The sequence below is a fragment of the Notolabrus celidotus genome, chromosome 13 (assembly GCF_009762535.1).
Source record: "Notolabrus celidotus isolate fNotCel1 chromosome 13, fNotCel1.pri, whole genome shotgun sequence".
Taxonomy (NCBI): Eukaryota; Metazoa; Chordata; class Actinopteri; order Labriformes; family Labridae; genus Notolabrus; species Notolabrus celidotus.
In genome coordinates, this window is record NC_048284.1 from 9,916,203 (window position 1) to 9,938,438 (window position 22,236).

Sequence of the window (22,236 nt, forward strand, 5' to 3'; positions counted from 1 at the left end):
GTTCGACTCAAAGCGCACATCCCAAGTGCAGTTACACCCCTACAAAGAACCTTAAAAGAACTGTTTCCTAATTGCACCTGTCTTTTTTACATAGTCTTCCCATCATATTTAAGTTTATGTTCCTTAAATTACTTAATATAAAAGTACCATTCATATATCAGGTACTCTCTGCTAGTTTACCTTCTATTCCCTGTTGAACCCTGCTAATCTTCTTGCTGTAGATGGACTCCTCTTCAGTCAGGTTGTCAACCTTCTTGAACACTGGGAAGACAAGGAAGTTCAGTTAAACCAAAAAAATTCAAAGCTTCTGTAGGAGTGTACTGCTAGCTGCGAATAGCCATGTCAGGTTTTTATTACATAAATCAATGGGGATTTAAGGGTTACCTGTAAACATCAGAGAACTTTGCTAATACACATTTACTCATCTTGAAAAAAACATGGAGGACTGAATGAGGAGTAGATGTAGTGATGATTAAAACCAGCAGGTATTAAGTGTTAACAGGACATAGGAAGTATTTAACAGAGTAAAAACAGGAAGTTGTAATTAAACCCCTGACAACACAACACATGAAGTTTTCACTACCTAACAAATGTAACTAAAACGCTGATGAATGATAGCTTAGCCAGCTGGCTGAGGTCTTGCTCCTTTTACATATTTCCCAAGGGAGCTACAATAATTTAGTGGGTGTGGGTCTTTGCGTATATTTTCTTAAGTGTAAGTTTGTGTAGTGTGTGTTTGCAGACTTTCCAGCATCCAAGGCCCTGACTCAGGGGATTAACGCTGGTCTGTTCCACGGCGTGTTTACATATATTAATGCTTCCACATGTGCTCTACATACCACCTGCTCTACTGTATTAGCTGCTGTAACAGTGATGCTGAACATGGTCTGTTGCTAAATTTAAGACGTTGAATAACAGAATTTCATAAAACATCCATACAGAGTGTAAATCAGCCACATAAAATTCCTGCACATGCATTACCAGCAGTAAATGTTTTTATTGTTTTGAATGGGATGGCTTTGTAAAATGTTTTTCACCCCAAAATCCTTTTTTTTTTTTTTTAACATAACACAAGCTTTGATGAAACAGCTTTAAAAGGTTACTTCATTTCTTCATCGATGTTTTCAGCAGCATTTATTTTTTATATAACAGATGTTCAGCAGGGAACAGAAAATCAAAGGTTACTGTTTCTGTTTTTCCTTAAGCACATGCAAAGTTTGGAGTTCAAGCCAAGTTCAATATCTTTTGTGTTTATACTTTAGTTTTTAGGCTTTGGTGCTGCACAGCTGTGCTGGAAGTTGAAACAAACAAAGTTTTGTTTCTGTGTATAAAGCATTATAAAATAGCAGGGACGCTGTGAATGTGGTGTGCATATTTGTATTTATGTTGGCGCATATTTTGGGTACAAACCAGGGCAAATAAGCAACAATAAATACCTTATCTTTGTGCAGTGAAGCATATCATGCTGTTAACATGTAAAAGATGTTCTAATAGCTGGCATCATATTCATAACAAAACTTGTAGGAATAAGGTCGGGCAGAGTGAAGTTAATCTGAGAGGCAATATTCAGGGTTGAAGGCTCTGACACATTAGCTGCTAATATTGCTTATTACTATAAGCTCAAAGAAGAAGAAGATTTAGGTCATTGTATTTAACATTTCAAATTTAGATGTTGTGCCTTACATATGCAAAAAAAGGTTGAGAAAAATGTCAATTTAGAAAACTTAGGATGCATAAAAGAGCCAACAACAAACTGTGCAATGTTAACACTGTTAGAATTTCCAACAGTGTCAACATTTTAGAGTCAGGCAGCTAGCTTAGTCTAATGGCTAGCTTAGTTAGCCTTCAACTAAAAGAAGGTAATTCAAAATCTCCCATCGCAAACAAAATTACAGAGAAACCATACAGGCTTTATATTAAATAATGATATTAAAGCTAGGGTTGGTTTTAGCATTTCCTCGGGACTCCGTCTGCTTGTCAGAGCCCCCGTGGTGAGAGCTTTTTAGACTCTGATCCGGACTACAGTCCTGAGCAAAGCACCTCATCGGGTCAGAGAGGACAGGCCCGAGGTCGAGCGAGAGGGGCAGTAAATAGAGTCAGGGGAAGCAGAGGCAGGGGACGGGGAGTGAACGCCGGGGAGATGTAGGCGCAGGAGGCGGGCAGAACGACAGGACAGGGTTTCATTGGTTTCGTAAAATTGGACCCTGGTGGCAGGGATTGGTTGGTGTTTTCCCAGGTTTACCTCGGCTGTAGATAACAGCTTTTTCCGCTCTTTTAAAGAATACATTGTATATTGCTTGCCATCCGGACATAAAGATCATTTTAACCAGTATAACAAAAAGCGTATCTGAATCTGACTACCAACCTCAGCTTTAAGTGGTGGACATAATAACTTTGTTGGTTGCAGAAGATGAAGTTTAGTAATCAGTATGTCTACTTTTCAGTAGAAGTGACTTAATGAGACATCCAAACACACTCACATCATAACAGTTCTTTTTGTACCTGAATAAAAACTTGAATGTGTGTTGTATCATTGCACACCACTGTACCATGCCTCACCCTCTCTACTCCCTGAGACTCTGAACTGTTGTAAAAGACAAAAATTTACAGCTTTCAAGCCCAATAAAATGCAATGTTAATTTGAAAACCATCTGTTGATGCTGAGCAGCTGTCAGGTAAAATGCAGCACACAAGACCCAGGAACACATTTATTGGATTTTTGGGAGTTAAATAGGCCATGTTTCACTTAGAAACTCACATCCATAGCAGAGTAGAAAGTATTTCTCACTCTCCTCCTGCTTAGAGCCAACATTAACGAGTGGAATTACATAACCAATCCCAAGGCAGTCGAGGCTGTTAACTTCAGTCTTCTGCCTCTCAACATTCATCAACTCTAACTTGACTGTACAGAGCTAAACAACAGATTCAGTTACACAATCAAACACTGAGACAGCAGAATTTAAAAGCTAAACAGAACTCACCAAGTGATGCCAGCACTGCCACAGTGATGATGAGGAAAGCAACAAATCCATAAAGGACTTTGACAGCCAGCTGTAGAGACTGGCTCTGCTGGCACCTTATACAGCCACCTCTGCTACGACCTGAAGGAACAATGTGCAAATACACATGTACATTTATTTTGGGGAGTTTCTTACTTTAATGAAATTTACCTTAAAAAAAGCTAACTGAAATGTATTTGATGCATTTATTCCACGTTGTAAAGATTCAAACAATCAGAGAGGTCATTTGTGAGCCTGTACAATAAAAGTCTCTGCCTTATTTTAACACTTAAATGTCACTATCACTATCACAACATATTTATACAATATCACTCATCGTAAATATTTTTTCCATGGAAAATGCGAAATAAGGCTGTTGTTGTAGCATGCAGTTTGTCTCAGTTTGACTGACAACCATAGACTGTATAAAATATGGGCGTAGTATCCGTGATGTCACCATCTGTTCCTGAGCACTGTTTGTGTGCCGATAGAGAAATTAGCTAAGTAGAGCCAAGGCGTTTTTTGAACCAGGCTGTAAACATGTTTATTAATGCTGCAAAAATCGTCTTTTTTGAATTGGTGTCTATGTGGTTTCTGGTGTTTCTGCAGCCAGCCTCAAGCGGATTCTCGATGAATTGCAGTTTATAACACTTCTGCATGGGCTTCATCGTTTGAGACCGGGGGTTGCCACTTGCTGACAACTACACCCTGCGTCAGTGTCATCACTGATAGTCTTATCTGCTTTTGTTGTTCATAATAAGCCATCTGTGTAAATTTTAGCCTGTTTTGTAATTAGGTTAAAACCAAGCAGAAACCTCCGGTCTCAAACTATGCCGTCGATTGGCTTCAAAACAGCGCTGAGGAACAGACGGGTGACGTCACGGATACTACGTCCATTATTTATACAGTGTATTGTTAAAACTCCTTAGAGGAGCTTTAAGCTTAAGTATCAATGCAGTTATATTAAAAAGAACATTTATTGAATTGTATTCAGTAAAGTACACTCTTGAATTCAAACTAAGCCATTCACATACAAGTCATGTACAGTATATCAACACATTTTATGCATTAATTGTTACATTCATTGGTTAAAAACAAAAAAACAAACACGTTATGCAGACGACACCATAACCTTTGTTAGTTTGTGTTCATGCGTGCGGCCTTACCTCGGAATGACGGCACTTCCTCCTCTCCAGTAAAATCCTCCTCTGAGAAACAAGGACAGGAAATGCAGTTTTATGAATATATTCTACAACTGAACATGTAAAGAAACCAGTTTTGATGTTTATGTATTTATTGTCATGTCGTAGAGGAAAACAAGTTAGCTCCAAACAATAACTTAAATTCAAGTTCTGAAGTTATTTTTAAGACAAAGGCGACACCAACTAAACCAAACTGGTTTGATTATGACGTTTAAACAGTACATTGTAAATGCGTACCAAGAATAATTTAACATTTAAAAAAGAAACACCTACTTCGCCGCTGAAAGTAAGACTTTCATTTTGAACTATTTTATATATGTTACTTTGAAACAAAGCTAGACCCAGGAGTCATTTAAATTAGCTCAGCATAGAGACAGAAAACAGTAGTAAGCAATTAGCTGGTTGCCTCGGCTGTCTCCAAAGTTTGACGGATATTTCGCATTCCTCTTTAAAAAAAAAAAAGTTTTTCTAGCAGTTGTCTTCTATCATTTTAATTTTAAGTTAGGTTGATTGTATTAAGAAGCACAGGATTCAACATGTGATGACATTAGCCTGGTAACTGGTGTATGCACGTTTCAACCGGCTAGGTTATATAGTTGGTGTTAAATTAAGCTAATCACTGCAATGTCATGATTTTGTAATATATCAAACTAATTACTATTATTATTATTATTATTAGTCTTATTATTGATTGATTATTATAATTAGTAGTAGTATTAGAAGTATTATATATATTTATTTATATTTATCAAATTTCCCACATACCCACTGAACTATTTTCCCTTTTTTTAATGTATAAAATATATATATATATATATATATATATATATATATATATATGTATATAATTATTATTATTATTATTATTATTTTTATTTTTATTTTTTAAATTAATTTAACTTGTATGTGACAGTTGTTGGTGGTAGTAATGGTGGTAGTGATTATAATTGTTTTTATCACTCGTGATGATTATGGTTATTGTTATTAGTAGTAGAAATATTTATATTTAACTTTCTCAATGCTTCATTCTACATTACATTGTTTGTTCCTGCTAGTCACTGTTCTGTCTCCGAAATGTTCACTTGTTGCCTTGTCTTTCTCTTTGTTTTGACTATTGTGTACGGTATTGTCATGTCTCTCACCCGTCTTGTCTCGTTATGCAATACTTAACAAGCTAATCATGTTTTACCAATATAACTGTAACTCTGAAAGCATGGACATAAAGGAGGCCTACATAATTACAAAAAGCCCTGGAAAAAAGGCAAAACATTTTTCCCTTTCTTTTAAGATATACAATAGGCCTACCCTCTGAAGCAAGAATCTAACAAGTAAGAGCAACTAAAACCTAGCCTAAGCATAAGATTGTGAAGTACCAAAGGTCTAATCCAGCATCACTTCTCCTATAAACTGCAGATCTTAAATTTAGATGACAGTACCATGTGATTGAAAAGAATAAAGTATCATGTTATTTAGCTAAGGACAATACCTTTAAAAAGCTGGTTCTCGTATCCTCCATAGTTGTCTGCAGAGGAGAGAGAAAGAGAAACACAAAACTGTTTTAAAAAATGAAGCTGACAGACATGAATTCTACTGGAGCCACAGACAAATTTTATCAGTCTGCTCATAAATCATACAAAACAGCTGCCTTACAGTTCCCCTCCAGTTCCCCCTGAAGTATTTGAGTTGTTCTGGGCATGTTTAGTGTGAGGATACCATTTCAGTGAAATAAAAAGGGAGGACTTCGGTTCTTCTTAACAGTTTTTTCTGCACTTTTACCCACATATGATAAAAAATACACATTTTGGAAAATACAAGAACTATTGTTTGTTTTGTGCACTAGTGGGAGTATTTTATTGCGTTATGTGTAGGAGTCTATTATTGCACATTGAGTATGGGCTTGACTTCTGCACAATGTTACCAAAGAGCAGTTTCCATTTCCCAAATTCAACATCATGTTCTCGTTATTGTGTTTTGAAGCAGTGGACCTTGTGCAAAACACCAATAACTGTACACAACACAAACCAGAACCCAACCCATCATTTAAAGTGCTGCAGGTGTGGTCCATGATGTTCAGGACCACTCAGTGGAGGGCTGTTTTTGTAGGAGACACTCTTAGACATGCACTCAAACTTAACCTTTATTTAACCTCACTGAGACTAATAGTAACTTTTTTACGAGTGTCCTGACCAAGACAAACAAACAATGAGCAGCCAAACATAAAAACACAACCCAAGATCCATGAGTTTAATAAATTAAAAAACATGAAACAACAAGTTAAATGTTAAATATTTGTCAAGATCAACCACAATCATAAATCTATCAGGAAGAGCATCTACAGCCAGATGTGTCTCTGCCTCAAAGTTGTTTTAAATCAACTTAAAATAACGAGGCCGTTTTATTCAGTTTAAGGTCTTTTTATCATTCGTTCCAAGAAGAGGGGGCAGCAAACTTTAAAGCCAGTCTCCCCAGTTTAGTTCTGTGATACATTATGTCTTGGTGTTGCACCACAAAAATAACATGTGGTTACAGTTTAGTTGGGCCTAGACACCAAAACTTGTGATACATTTGGTGCATAAGACTGGAAGGCACTTTAGAAACCTCTTTAAATATATAAAAAAAGTTGTCTGCATTCTAAACACCAATTCAATCAATGTACCAATTTAAAAAACAGGGGGGGGGGGCATTTCATTCTGTTGCTGCAATATGCATGGAAGATGGCGCTATAAGGGGCAAGCAGCTGCTCAAAGGGTGCTTGTGAAGCTGGTGAAACAATATTGAACAGTTTTTTTCCCCTCAATAGGTCCCAATTATGCATCTAAAGAAATTGGTGTTATACTATTCACTTGATAAACCTCGTGGAGTGCTGGTTTGATTAAAAGCACTCAAACAGGATGATAAATTGTAGAAAATTGTCATGCTTGCTATAGTGGATTTACAGAAGTTGCTTATTTATCAGCAATGCTACAACCTGACTAAAATTCAATTATGTTGTATATTTATAATCATGGGCATTCATACCTCAAAGATGCACATGTTCAAATCAAGGTTCAAATCTGTAAGATGTTACAAGTTCCACCTACCAGTACAACACTGTTACCCGGGGCATATTCAATTATCCAAAAGTGACAGAACCCAAAAATCTTTTTTTTTTTAATCTAATTTTTAACTCCATTACTAAACATTTTAATCAAGATTCAGTCCATTGGTGTTCTTTAATTCTCACAGATCATGGTTCAATGAGGATAACTCACTCGTTTTTCATCCAAATTAATGTTAAAACTTTTTTAATGCACATTGGAAAGATCTAAATATAAATAAAATAGTTTTACATGACATAGATTTTTGTTTATTTTTCATTTTACATTTTGAATTTTTTTTTTTAATGAAGTGATGTTGATAAATTAACACGACATCTCTTCTTTATGCTGCATTTAGCTGCATTTATTAAAGTGTAAAGTTGTCAAAGGAAAATATTCACTACTGTCTGAACACACACCAACATTTTTAGGACAACTTCCAGGTTTAATGGTGGCCAACAGTTTCTGGCATCTCACATGGTTCTGTGTGATTTGGACAGCTACAAGCTCCGCCCCCTAGCCTGTTACACATTCCGCCCCTCTCTTGCAGCCGGCAGACAAAGCTCTCTCTCACACCAGAAAAAGTCTTGACATCTGTCAGCACCACTGTGCAACCATAACTACGACCCCTTTGAGTTTTATGGAAGTGATAACTTGGTGTCATGTAAACATTGACTCAGTTATAAAACGTCTCCTGAGATATTTCAAAATATCTTATATGTGTCGACTCTTATTCCATTTCTCAGGCCAAGACAAAATGTTGCAAAAGTTCTGAACCCAGTGTTTCTTCTTCTGTGGATCAATCTCTGTGGTTAACCACATAATCAACATAACATGAAGACAAATGTGGTCTGTCATAGAAAAGGAACAAGAGAAGAAGAAACCACAATGTCATAAAAAACTGTATTTTAAACATTTAGAAACCTTCTCCCCTTGTAGAACTTTTCTTGAGCAATTCATGACCAGAGAACTCAAGGGAGAAACAGTTAACCTTCAGCCACTGTCTACAAGGAGCAGAAGAGTCTGAGTGCAGCATTGTGGGATAGGTGATGACATGAACAGGGGGAAACTCTGATGTTTGGTTACCCACAAATTAACTTATTGTTTCAATTTGGCTCCAACCAAATTGCACCTCTCAGACGCCATGATGAGGTGAGTGTTTATGTCAGCCGGTGGTGGAACAGCTGAGGTCAGGTCTGGGTGGAGGAGTCACAACACACTGACGCTGACATAATGATGGAGGGGAGAGAGTGGGGGAGGAAAGAAGGAGGAGGTCTGAAAGACACTCAAAAATCTCTGTTGTTACTCTGCAGTTCCAACAACATCTCAAGGATAAGAAAAGGCCGACAAATATCTATACCTAGAGTTCTTCATACAGTACCTAAACATAAGTAACACCACATATGGAGCTACTTATTTAATCTGACCAAAATGCAAGACACATATGAACATGTCTCAAAGTTTTACTGATGCCCTCAGATGAGGTCATCTTTATTTTTACAACCCACAGCTGCAAGACTGTTTCAAACTGTGTGATAGCTATGACAAATGTTTGGAGGAGGTGGAATACAAACAGTAATCCTTGGTGTGAAAGTTACTGCTCATTTCAAAAGTCAGTATCTTTATTCTAACCATCGATCATATGATGATCTGTGGTCTCAAATAGGGATGCATCGATCTGATCCTGGTATCCGATATCGGCTAGATCAGACTCAAAAGGCTAGATCGGATATTGGTGACAAAGGGCCAATATATAGTGCCGATCCATATGGCAGATCTATTCATCTTAGTTCTATGCTTTACTGTGTTTACAACAGCCATGTGCGTCTCCTACGTCATCAATGCGGCCTGTCTGTGCATTTTTGCCCGGTGGAGCATGGTGGAGGATAACTACAGAGACTCCAAGGTTTAGGTGCATGTCACGCTTCTTTTGCTAACAACTCTGACAGAAACTTGCAACATGTGCAGCGCTAACGTTTCTATGGATGGCAGTCGCGCTGAAAAATATAATGGGAGCCCAAATAAGGAAGTTTACGTCAGCTGTAGCCGACTGCAAAATAATTTTCATTTTATTTTGGTTTACAAAGTCAGAAAAGCCTGAAGTTGCCAAAACATGATTCTATCCTCACATTTAGGAATAGAGATTGTTAAATCAATACCGGGATCGGATCGGCTAGTATCGGTATCAGCAGATACCAAAGCCCAGGTATTGATATTGGTGTCAGGACCTAAAAAGTAGGATCCCTAGTCTCAAAGATGTTGTGTGCCCTGATAAAACTAGAAAAGATTTATCAAAAATCCTCTTTTCCTGTGAGTTTCATGAAACAGTGTAGAAGAAGTCAAGATCAAGACTCAAAATCAGACTTGGTCTAAGGACAAGGGTTGTGAAAATGTTAAATACTTTGATGTTTGTCCTTACCATGTGCTTTAAAATTATACAGTGTCCGTTATTTTCATGTTCCATGGTATGGAAAGGCACCAAAGCTTGTAAGAAAAGAGATATTTACACTCTTTTTTTCAACTTGAACACCTCTGCCCAAAAAGATTTTGTTAGTTTGCTGCTGACATCACACTTCGTCCTGCCTGCTGTGTGTCTCTCTGCTCTGCCCTCTGTCACAGCCACTACACCACTAACTGCTCTCACCCACTGGTCGGAAGAGACCAACAATCGGTTGGGTTATCATGTACGTGTGGTAAAAACACACAACCTTAATTCTGTCTTTCTACAACAGAGAGAGAGAGAGACAGCCAATGATGTCACCTGGTCCCTACATGTTTTCTATTAGTCCTGGCCTGGGGATGTAGACAGGGACCTTCACAACACTGCACAATGACTAATGCCCATAAAATGACCACATTAGTAAAAAAATGAGAATCAACAAAATCTGTTGTTCAAAAAGAAGGTCACGTTGAACCGTTTTTCTCAGCATACTGACAAAGTAGAGCAACGACTGTGGAGCAAACACTGCAAAAAAAGAAGAAGCTGAAGAGGCAACAAAGAACTAAAAAGAGTGGGACTTGTACTTTAAAGGGACAGACGGATATAAACAGATTGTTATTGCTGCTCTTTCCTGTCCTTGTATACAAGCAGGCTATCGTTTACCAGAATGTTAGGGAACTCAAATGATGATAAAAGGCACATTTATTTAGAAGCAGATGATGCATATATATATATAATGATCAATTGACCAAAAGTACCCAAATGCTTTAAAATTTAAAGACTGAAACTAAATGTCAATTTTTGGGGAGAAATTAATTACAATTTAAGTTAATTATCTTATAATACATACATTTTACAATCATCACACAAACTGTGATATTATCTTTTGTTTTAGTGGAGTTTTTCCTACACAGGCCTGAGTCCTCTTTCAGACTCTCTCACCCTGACTCGTAAACATCTCCAAGTGCAAACTGAATTCTTGTCATTTTTTGGACTTCTGTGGTTTGGAAAAATGTCCAGCTTTAAATGTCTGAATGTCAGCACATCCTTTTGCTATTGGAGGCTGAAATTTAGCAGAAACACAAATCAGTTGCCCACCCATTGAATATCTGCATGCTCCTCAGTCATGTTTCTCCTTCTTCCTCTCTCCCTCTCTCCTTTTACTCTTCTCATGTTTTCCTACTCACTGTGGAAAAAACCCTCACGTCTGTCTCGTTAGTGAGGAAGTGGACCGGTCCAACACACACAGAGCAGAACTGAGTCAATCTGACAGCAGCACAACACGGCCCTAACAGGTCACACCTTAACAGCCAGGCAATAGCAAAACACTGAAGCTACTGAAAAGTGCTGGGGAAGTTAAAATCAGACAAAGGCTGTTTATTTGTCAGACATGTACTTTTACATGATTATGATGTGAAGATTAAAGTGATTAGCTCTTTATCAACAAACGCATTTGTTGGATATTTGTGCAGCAAAACCCTCGTAGTGAAAACAAACATGGAGCATCCGCAACCCCCCTTTCTTTCCTGAGTGGGATCAGATGACTCCAAACAACCAAAACAACAAAATGTCAGTCCAAATAGTTAGGAATACTGTGTCCTTCTTGCTCTAAACAAAGTACATAAAAAGAGGAAAACACCCTTGAGGTTTGAAACGATTGCTGATTTGCATTACACTACAAAAACTCAAACTTTAACCTGGAGGTCTCCACCTTTAAAAAGGCTGTAACGTCATTAAGAAGTTAGAAAAACCTACATCTCTGCCTTGACTTGTTCCATTTTTGCTTTTATCCTTGTTTAGTACTTTACCCATTATCTCCAGATCATCTCAAAGCTGGGGTTGGTAGTCAGATTTAGAAACACTTTTTGTTATACTGGTTAAAATGATCTTTATGTCCCGATGGTAATCAATACATAATGTGTTCTTTAAGAAGAGCGAATAAAAGCTGCAATCTACAGCTGGGGTAAACCTGGGAAAACATCAACCAATCCCTGCCATCAGGAGCCAAAATATGAAACCAATGAAACCCCGTCCTGCCGTTCTGCCCGTCTCCTGCGCGTACATTTCATGTTTGTTTGTGTTTTTAACTTTCACCATGATAATGTTTTGGGGTTTTCTTACCACTGAGTGAGACATGAGTTGACGTATTGCAAAATACAAACAATGTGCTGAGGACCGGTTTTGAATCAGTAACGACATGTGGTCGCGAAGCAGCGGCGCTTGTGAATGTGAGCGGGGGCGTTGTTTTGGAGGAGCTCCGAGCAGAGGGGAGGAGGGGATGGATGGCGTCCTGAGGAAATGCTACTTTCAAATTCATGATAGTTTTCCATAACTACCAACCCTAGCTTTAAGTACTGGTCATGATCAGAAGGTGTTGAGGCCTACTAGTTTTAGGATGAAAAGTAATGTTGAATCGCTACACTGGAGGAATTGCAACCCTTGCAAATCACAACATTGAATCACCACTCTAGAATCATGACAGTACCAAACTGGCATATAAATGTAACGCCGGAACATTATTTATACAGTCTATGGTGCCGCCCCAGCCCTAATAACTAAGAAACATATACAACCAATAAGAGAAACTCTGACTTTAATGGTATCTGCATATGGCAGCTACATAATGTCTAAGGTTAGGAAAGATAATGGCTAAGGCTAATAAAGGAGAGTAGCTTTAGTCAATTGTGTGTCAGCAGGATTATAAAAAACTACCAGCCCAAGTTTCATCAAATTTTGCAGCAGGGGCCAACGATAAACCTAGTGAAATTTAGAACAGATCAAGTGTGGACTTTTACAGAAGTAAAATATACCAAACTGTTGACCTTTGCAGAAGTCTGTGAATTATGGTTGATATTTAAGAAAAGGATTGCAAAGAGAAAGTGGTTAGGTAAGCTAATGTAACCACATAATTCTGGTAGACAGCAGTCAGTAGTGCAACACGCCCATCCAGCACCCTCATACAGACCCGTAATAATAGTTGTCTCATTACATAGGGCCTCCACTTACTGCATTCAAACTAAATGTTAGCACCCAATATAAAACTTAAGGCGTGGATCCACGCAATACAAATGAAACAAGAAGGACTGGGAGGGTAACACCGTGACTGGATGTCTAAATCATAAAGTAAATGTTATGACATTAGCTAAAGGTTGGTATAAGTTACATAAGGAGTGTTTTAGTTGTAAATTTCCACAACTTGAGCACAATCTGAACTCTTCTTCTACAGTTTATTGGGGTAGAAGAGCAATAAGAAACTTAAAAAGTTTTACATAGCGCTTTTCAAGAACTCAAAGATGCTTTACAAGAGAGACAATGAATAAATAAATAAAATAAAATAAAGACATATAAGACAAGCAGACGACAAGGGAAGAGGTGGAATAATTAATGTGGAATGGGGAATGCCTGTTTGAAAAGGTACGTTTTTAACTGTTTCTTAAATGAATGAAGTGAGTCAGAAGCACGGATGTGTGGGGGGAGAGAGTTCCAGAGGGTGGGGGCGGCTATGGCAAAGGCCCGGTCCCCCAAGGTACGGTGCTTGGATTTAGTAATGGGATTGAGGAGGTTGGAGTCAGAGGATCGGAGGCGGTGGGAGGGGTGGTAGTACTGGAGAAGGTCAGTGAGGTATGGGGGGGCCAGGTTATTGAGGGATTTGTACGTGGTGAGCAGGATCTTGAAATGGATGCGCCGTTTTAATAAGTTGTGGGAATATTAAAGCTTGGTCAATAACAAACTCAGAAATGCATTGTTTTTAAAAGTCTGTTCTGCAGCTTCTCTGAAGAATTAAATAAAACTTGGATCATTTGCCGTGTAAAGTGTTACAAAACAAAACCCAACAAGGCATGTCTTCATGGTTGTTGATGCAGACAGTGAGGCAGACTGAAGATGGAAAAGTTAATTTGTGGTGTGAATACACACTGAGAGCACAGCAAGTGTGCCCTTTTCACTTTGAGAGGAAGAGAACACACTCTAAGGTTGTGTGAGCTGCATTGAGATACTTTAAAAAGTGTGGGAAATAAAATCAGACAGAACTAAACGTTTCCACACGATGGAACAAGGAACAGCGGATAACTCAATAAAATCACTACAAGGTCAGGAAAGAAACGATGGATCCATAATCTGCCAAGAATACATTTGTTTCAAGTTGTATTACAAGGTTATGCAATATTATTTAGACACCTGGTTCCTTGGTTTTTTAATAAACCTGTGAAGCAGCTGCTTTATTGAGGTCATACTGAGCTGAAAATAATATTGCTGCTGGCTACAAAAATATACTATAACATTTTTGATTGAAGGTTCTGGTTAAAATAAACTTGCACTTGGCTCAGACTACACAACATGTACAAACCTTGATTTAAGACCAAGTAATGTGATGGTTGAACATCTCAATCTAAACTATGATCATCAGTCTGCAACTGTTATGGTCTTTATCTTCCCTAATCTTCTTATCTCCAGGTTTTACATTGAATTTTGGTCCAGATGTTGGCAAATTGGGCCGCAGTCACTATCTGCATTCCTTTATAGTGTTGGGTTGGGTTGAGATTAGGGGTTTGTGAGGCCCAAATTTTGGACTTAGCTTTGTACTGGATGGCACACTGTCTTGAGGCTTAATTTTCATCTTGTGAGCAACTTAGCTATTTTTTAGGTCTGGTAACACATTGGGCATACATCAGGCTTGATATAGAAGCTCCCTTTCACCAGAAGCTAGAATACGTTTTTTGGCACTAGAGGCATACTCCCTTGTTAACAGGAGGCATCCAACTTACTATATATACTATAAGTTGAATTAGTGCAGGTTATGAGTTTGATGAATCCAACTTGGAATGCTTGTAAAGTAAATCTATCCATCCATAATCCATGATGCTTATCCCATTTAGGGTCACGGGGAGCTGAAGCCAAAACAACCATTCACACCTTCTGGCAACTGAGAGTCACTACTTCATCTAACAAGCATGTCTTTGGAATAAGGGAGGAAGCCAGAGTAAACGAAGGAAACACAAGCACAAGGAGAAGACACAAACTTGAAGAAAAGGAAGGAACCTGCCAGGAACCTTCTTACTAAGGCGTTTTTCCACGGTAGGAACTTTACCCCTGAACTATGTGCGTTCCGACCGGAGGAACCAGGGTCTAAATTTAGTTCAGGGGTAGATAATCTTCCCCCTAAAAAGCCCCTGCTTGGGGGGGTAGTACTTTTCAAAGGTCCTGGGACTTTCGGTTGAACGTAAGGGTGTTTGCGGAGTTTACACAGTTGTTGAAACACAGAGGGAGTTCCTGGGAATGCATACTAGTTTAGTTTTTTATTAAGATTTCAAAATATTATTGAATATAATTTTTTCTCTCCATACGTCACTGGCCTGATTTGCACAATCTACCCGGGGCCTAAAAGACCCCAGAACTCTTGGTCGAAATGCACCTTATGAGGCTATAGTAATGAACATAAATTTATTAAGACAGGCTGCTAGTTTAGAATTACACAAATATTGTATGTCAGAAGATACATATGCCACAGGCTAGTTTGAAAGTGTTAAGCATACACATTATAAGGATACATGTATAGATCATAGATTATATAAGAGCAGATGTAGCCATGAGTCCAGACCCCACTTGTCTGGTTGTCTGGGAAGTACTGGCTCAAGTTTCATATTTTTACAATTGCTGTCTTGAGCTGGAAGTGAGTGAATTAGGATGACTGGATAGCGAATGCCTAAGTTGACTAAGACTTCCAAAATGATACATCAATCCTTGTTGAAGAGGACTTTTGACTTGCCATTGAGACAATATAGTCAGTAAGAACATATTTTACTGGTGTAAGAGGTTGACAGGCAGGGTAATGATCTCATCTGGTTAATTGAGGTCAGGTTCCTTCTGGAACCAGTTCATTCACCCCCTGCTGGCCTTTTGAGGGAGTGCAAATTACAGCACTTCCACACTAGCGTGACTTTTAAAATCAAGAAGCTTAACCACTTCAGTTATACAGTCTAAAGTACAAGGGGATGTGGGTATCAGTTAGAAATTACCCACAGGCAAGTGGGGGCAGGGTTACAAGACAAACATCTTACTGTATAATAATAAATCAGGAATTGTCTTCATCTAACTTGGAGTCAATCAGCCCTCCATCCTCCCCCCCTTAGGCCTTAGCTTCGAAGTCAGTTAACTATCAGCATGACCTCATGTTTGTGGTTCCTCTGAGGTTGTTCCACCCCAGGGATTTTGGACTTTCTGACCCCTTCCCCTCAGCCACACCCTCCTTTTATTCCCTCTTTGGACTATACTCTCTTCCATGTCATGTATTCTTCCTGCATCACTCCTTGATTGGATTTAACATGCTAATAAAAATGCCCTCTCCACATAAACATATCGTGCTTTTCCGTGTTCCTCTTCATCATGTCTTGGTTTGAGTTAATGTGACCAGAAAATTGCCCTCAAGAGCCTCAGAGAATCCTAGCTTTAAGTGAAACCAGTAGTCACGGGATGGGCCCTGCTCCAAATCGGAGTGGAGGTCTTGACCACATCTCGTAAAGCCAAATGAGCCCCTCTCCAAACCTCTGTCGACATCCAAGTCATTTAGGTGCCTTCTGACAGGAATGTGCGGTCTCCTCGAAACATCTATAAACACCAGGAATGTGTTGCTGCAGCCTGTGATGCTCCTTTATTGTGGTTTTGGCAGTGAAACAGGAGATCTTCAGAGTCACGATCCCATAACGCATCATGATTTCTCAGGAGTAAACAGCTTTGGACAGTTGGGCTGAGTGAAGAAGACAAGCCTGGTTTGGTTTAAAGTAGCGTGTGCAGTATTCACCCATGCTTTATTTACAGGCCATTTTATTTGCCCTTTAAATTTCACGTGATAACCATCTTTCCGGAACTTTCTAGACACAGACTAAGGGGATAAAGCTTTACAAAGATAGGTTAAAATATACGACCTGAAGTACATGCATGGACCCACAAATAGGAGTTTGGACATACATTCATAAATGAGTGGAACCCTCTTGTTGATGCTTTCTTTAACATCCATCCAAACATAAAGGATGCTTGGGAGTATGTGGGTAATGAGAGTTCACATTTGTATCTACTTTCATACATAACCGAAGCATAAATGTGTTGTGAGTATATAACTCTCATTGCTTAAACTCTATTTGTTTTGGAAGCTATATTACAGCTTTAAACGCTACAGTAACTTTCTATTTACGTGTTTTTTTTTTGTTATTACACAGAGCTACAGATCCTTCTCGGTTCTATCTTAACCCCCCTGTTATGTTCCGGGTCAGATTGACCCATTTCAAAGTAAAAAAATAAATAAAAAATGTTAAAAGTATATTTTTGGTGAAACTTCTTCTGTTTGGCTTAATTAGCACGAACAACATATAAAATAAAAATGGTTCATTTAACATATTTGCAACCCCCCCTGCATGTTTATATTACAAAGATACTGTTCGTGGGTCAACTTGACCCGGCAGTCAAAGTGGAGGCTAAAAGGGGTCAGAAGTGTCAAAAGGTGCATTTTGACCAAGAGTTCCGGGGTCTTTTAGCCCCCAGAACTACTTCTCCAGGAACTAAAAGGTTTCTGTGCCCCCATTGTTGTCTGCGTTTCGACCGCGGGCTGAAGTCCCGGGTAGATTGTGCAAATCAGGCCAGTGACGTATGGAGAAAAAAAAATATATTAAATAATATTTTGAAATCTTAATAAAAACTAAACTAGTATGCATTCCCAGGAACTCCCTCTGTGTTTCAACAACTGTGTAAACTCCACAAACACCGTTACGTTCAACCGGAAGTCCCAGGACCTTTGAAAAGTACTACCCCCCAAGCAGGGGCTTTTCAGGGGGGAGATTATCTACCCCTGAACTGAATTTAGACCCTGGTTCCTCCGGTCAGAACGCACGTAGTTCAGGATTAAAGTACCTAGTTCCGAAATAAAGTTCCTGCGGTTGAAAAACGTCTAAATACTAATTGTTTCTTTGCAACTGTGTGACATAGTTCACCCCAATCACAAACACACATGAAAAACGAGTGAGTTATCCTCATTGAACCATGATCTGTGAGAATTAAAAAACACCATTGCACTAAATATTGATTTAAATGGTTGGTAATGGATTTATAATGAGATATAATGAGCAATTGTATCCGTGCAATAACTTACCTTACTATCTATTTATCAGATAGAATTGTACATAGTGTGTATACATCTGTAATAGTTGCCATATTTTAAATTAATAAAATTTTCTATTTTATTTAATTTTATTCTATTTTACCTTTATCATTACTATTATTTTTGTTATTCTATTTTTAACTATGTTAGTACATTGTTGTATTCCTCTGTCCCGTGTTGTAAGCTGCTGTAACAAAAGAATTTCCCCCAATGATAGACCAATAAAGTATATCTTATCTTATCTTAAAATCATATAAAAAAGCAGAATTTAAAGTAGTGAACACAGAATCACTTGGATGGTTGGATTTCCTTGAAAAAAAGCACATGAAAAAACTTGTAAAAATAAAGAGCTACTTCTATTAGCCAAGTTATAACAAATTCCCCCTCTTAATTAAGTATCTGGTTTCAGCACATTCTTTTTTTCAGCATGACGCTACAGTATTAATAAAAACATGAAGAAGTCCAACTAAAACATTCAGGTAATTAATCCAAGTGGTCATAAATAAATGAAAAGGTTCACATTTCAAACAGAGAGAACAAGTCAACACAAAATGTGGCTATTACTACGTCCCCTTGTTCTCTGTCGGTCCAAACTCAAGATGTTTTGACTGTACATGAATAAAGCTGCCACAGCACTGAAGTCAAGAAAATCTGACTCCCTCATTTTCTCACTCTTTCCTTCTCCTTTGCCAGCCTTACACCTGTGTAACATCCTCCCCCTCCCCTCACCTCCTCTGACTCTGTTAGGAATGTATGAGGCAGCATGTTTTGTTCTGTTCGAGCAGAGCTAGACCCAGTCTCAGCAAGACTGGAAACCACATTAACAGACCTCCTGTACTGTTTGGCTTAGAGAAGAACTGTAAATGTTTGCAGGGTGAATTTGCTGTATCGTCTTGTGGTGCAGAACTGTTTCTCTTCCTGAGGTTCAGCAGGAGAAAAGAGTCTGAGCTCAAGCTTTTATTTTCCTCAAATGATTGTATGTTCAATCATACTGTGACTACCAACCCTAGCTTTAAGCTTGCATTATTGAAACAATGCACTAATACTTCTTAGTGTTTCAGTTAATTTTGGTTTCAGATGGTCCCAGCTGAGAAGTCAGACCCTTTACAAGCTAAAGCCAACTTTTTCAGGCTGCTACTGAGCTGATTAGCCTACTTAACATAAGGTGTCACTCTTCCGAAACAGTTTTGATGATGAGTAAGGCTTTTTTGGAAGTCATGATATTTTAGTTACGATTGCTTACACCTCGATTTCACTTTGTGTACAAAAGCGAGGCAACCAGAAGTCAATCCCTTCCTATGGGAATCTCCCTGATTCTGATGTTCTTGCATAACTTCTCTCCTCAGTATTATGGTCCAGAATCTCACCTGGTTAAACTCAAAGAATTTAAGTTCTGTTGTGGATTATGGAGAGAGAAAATAACCGTGTGCTAGCTTAGCTAACATGCTGCCTACTAGCTAACAGGCAATTTACTTAGATTCAGTTGCCGATGTTAATTGTAAAGAGATTTGGTGATTCAAATAAACATGTTTGTCTAATTCTAACACATCTTGAGTCTGAGTAATGCTATTCTGGTTTAAATATTTGTATATATCATAGTCAGATTGTCTTTCTGTTTTAGTTTAGTTTATTTTAATTTATTGTGTCATGCACTGAAAAGGTGCAAAACACGTATGGACTTAAGACACTACAAAAACAAAACAAAATAGGAGCAACAACATAAGAAGAAGAATAAAAGAACAGAGTAGTTACAATACTGCACATGTCCAGCAATGACCGAAAGAGAGTAAAAAAACACAGTGGTACACTCTAAACTAAATCCGACATAAAGTGTCTTCCTATGCTGCTGAGCTGCATTAACACAATGAGTTTGATGTAAAATATAGCCAGGTTTCTTTGTTTGAGCTTCAGAGTGTAAACCATACTACTGCATGGCATAAACCAGATAATATTAGCCTCTTCCTTATGGATACAGTTAGTTTCTATCAGGTTTCTATCCATCTATACAGAAATGCACTACCTTGTGTTGGACACTAGAGGCATCATCCGTATATTTACAGATCTATGGACACCGGTCACTTACGTAAGTGGTGAAGAGGAGTAAGTTTTTATTAGACAGCTGTTTAAATGAAGGTTTTTGCAAAAGATTCATTTAAATTTTACCACAAAAGAGAATTAATTGTGATTAAGACAAAGCCAAAGACAAGAAATACTATAAGGTTTTTGTTTAAAACATTTAAAACGTTGAAAAAATCCATCATCTGCCAGTTAGAGTTGGAAATGAAAGTGTCAGCACCTCTTTACATCTTTTCAAGCTGCTGCCCCACATGTGGAACTATTTCCCGCTCCCTCTCACTCCCCCCCTCTGTTATCCTCTGTTTCCCACTGTACCCGCCCCCCTCTGTAAGCCTTTCACCTCTCACACTGTACGTCTGGGAGACATGCCCTCTTTAAAGCTGGTGGCAGCTCTCCTTTCATGTCCTGTCGTGAAAAAGCTCAAATTCAAATGTTATGTTTTCACTCGCCCTCCTTTAAAGGGGATATTAAGTCAATCTGCAGAAGATTGGCTAGGCTGCAGAACATTTTATGTTTTATGAAATGTGGGCTGTGGTTTGCATGCACCCACATATAGAGATTTAATGCTGACTGATCAAAGTCTGACGTCCAAGAGCAACAAACCAGCACTTTCTCAGGATCCACATTGCTTAGTTTTACAGCAGATGAGAGGCACATGTGGTTACGGGTGCGCTGTGCAGGTGTATGTATGCATGCCAAAATGACATATATGGTTACTTTTTACATTTTTAAGTGAGTTTTTCTGCAGAAGATGCACAGAAGTATTGGTAAGACATTTGTTCCTGTAGGACAAGGTTGTAGGAAAATGAAGTGGAAGAGAGAAGCAGAAGAAATCAGAATCAAATGCTCTACCTTTCATGATTCCTCTCTCAAGATTTCTTTTCAGATGACTTGCTTTTCAACTTGGTGGTGATGCTTCAGTCCTCCTCAACTTTTTCCACAAAAAAGCCAGGAATAGTAAGAGAAGTCAGCAATGTTCTTTTGCTACTTACTTTAAAACATTTTCCTGTATGCAGTAAAAAAGTATAATGCCATAAAGTCCCCAAAATGTCTTAAGTCCAAGCAAAACAAGCAAAAACTTCAGGATTTATAGTCATCGAAATGCTGCTCCAAGTAGACAAAACCATGCAACTCTGCAACCCTAAAACAAGTCTGATTTCTAAATCACAGTCTTGCAAATGTTCTTCCAAGTAAATCAAGAAGGAGATTTAAAGCTGCTCCATGCTCCCATTAGGTTTTGAACATGTGTGCTCGCCTGCAGCTCTCTGGTATCATCCCTCCCCAATCCAGAGCCTGAGGAAACTAAACCTCCTCTGACAGAAACCATGTGCAACTTAAGAGAGGGAGGGAGGGAGGAAATGGATTGAGAGGGGATGAGGAGAAAGGAGGGGGGAGAAGAACGACAGAGAAAGAAAGAGAGAGATGGGAGGGGAACAAAGAAACTGGAAAGTGAAGGAGGGAGGGACTGGGAAAAGGGACAGGGTGAAAAAAATGAAAACAGAGAGGCAGGGAGGGAGGGTCCATGTGTTCTGTTAAAAGTTGGTTTTGTGGCCGAGGCTAATTGCTTACAAATGTTTGAACACTGTGGACTGAGCACCTTGAATATTCAAGGCCTTGGTATGTAAGTTTCTGTGAACACACACCTTTACACTCTTTCACACACACTAACACACACAATCATGTCAAAGCCATAATCCCTTCCTGGCACCAGCTTTCGTCCTCTCAGCTTGCTCCAGCTAACCTCGACTACCACCACTGAGTAAGACTAACAGCAGGTGTAATTCCCTCACCAACACACACATCCGGCCATCCAGCTGACAAGGCGGCTCCATTGGCTGTCTGCGGTGTGGTTTCTCAGCACCTCTATAGTCTCTTCTACCCTCACTTTATTACTGTGGTCCTGAAGGACAAAACAAATTTACAAAAGATTAAACACTTTTACAAAGTTGGAGACAAATTTACATTTTGGAAAACATTGTTACATTTTATAAAACAAAATTACATCAGCAAAACACTTTTACTAAGACCAAAACAAATTTACATTTAAAGAAACAAATTTACAAAAGATGAAACACTTTTACAAAGCTGGAGACAATTTTACAAACGACAGAACATGTTTACCGTTAAGTCTGACTCCCTTTAGCCTGACTCCGTTTATCCTGAGGCTATGTGGTCTGAGGCCGTTTCATCTGAATTCTGACACATGATGAAGGTTTTGCCGAGATATGACGGAGCTTTTCCGGAGACATGATGCTTTTTCATCTGAGGTCTGACACCTCTCTCTGAAACCCTAGGA

At 38.7% G+C, this 22,236-nt stretch overlaps 1 protein-coding gene across 1 annotated transcript in view; it reads right to left on the reverse strand.

The window, feature by feature from the left end:
- The window catches only part of scara3 (scavenger receptor class A, member 3), a 33,990-nt gene extending 12,746 nt beyond the window's left edge, over nt 1-21,244 (reverse strand). Inside the window, exons 1-5 of the mRNA XM_034698838.1 lie at nt 20,793-21,244; nt 5,688-5,723; nt 4,166-4,207; nt 2,982-3,101; nt 181-261 (exon numbers count right to left, since the gene is read on the reverse strand). Coding sequence (XP_034554729.1) covers nt 181-261; nt 2,982-3,101; nt 4,166-4,207; nt 5,688-5,723; nt 20,793-20,799 — 286 coding nt within the window. The 5' untranslated portion in view covers nt 20,800-21,244. The remainder of the gene's footprint in view (nt 1-180; nt 262-2,981; nt 3,102-4,165; nt 4,208-5,687; nt 5,724-20,792) is intronic.
- Nucleotides 21,245-22,236: the final 992 nt, after the last annotated feature.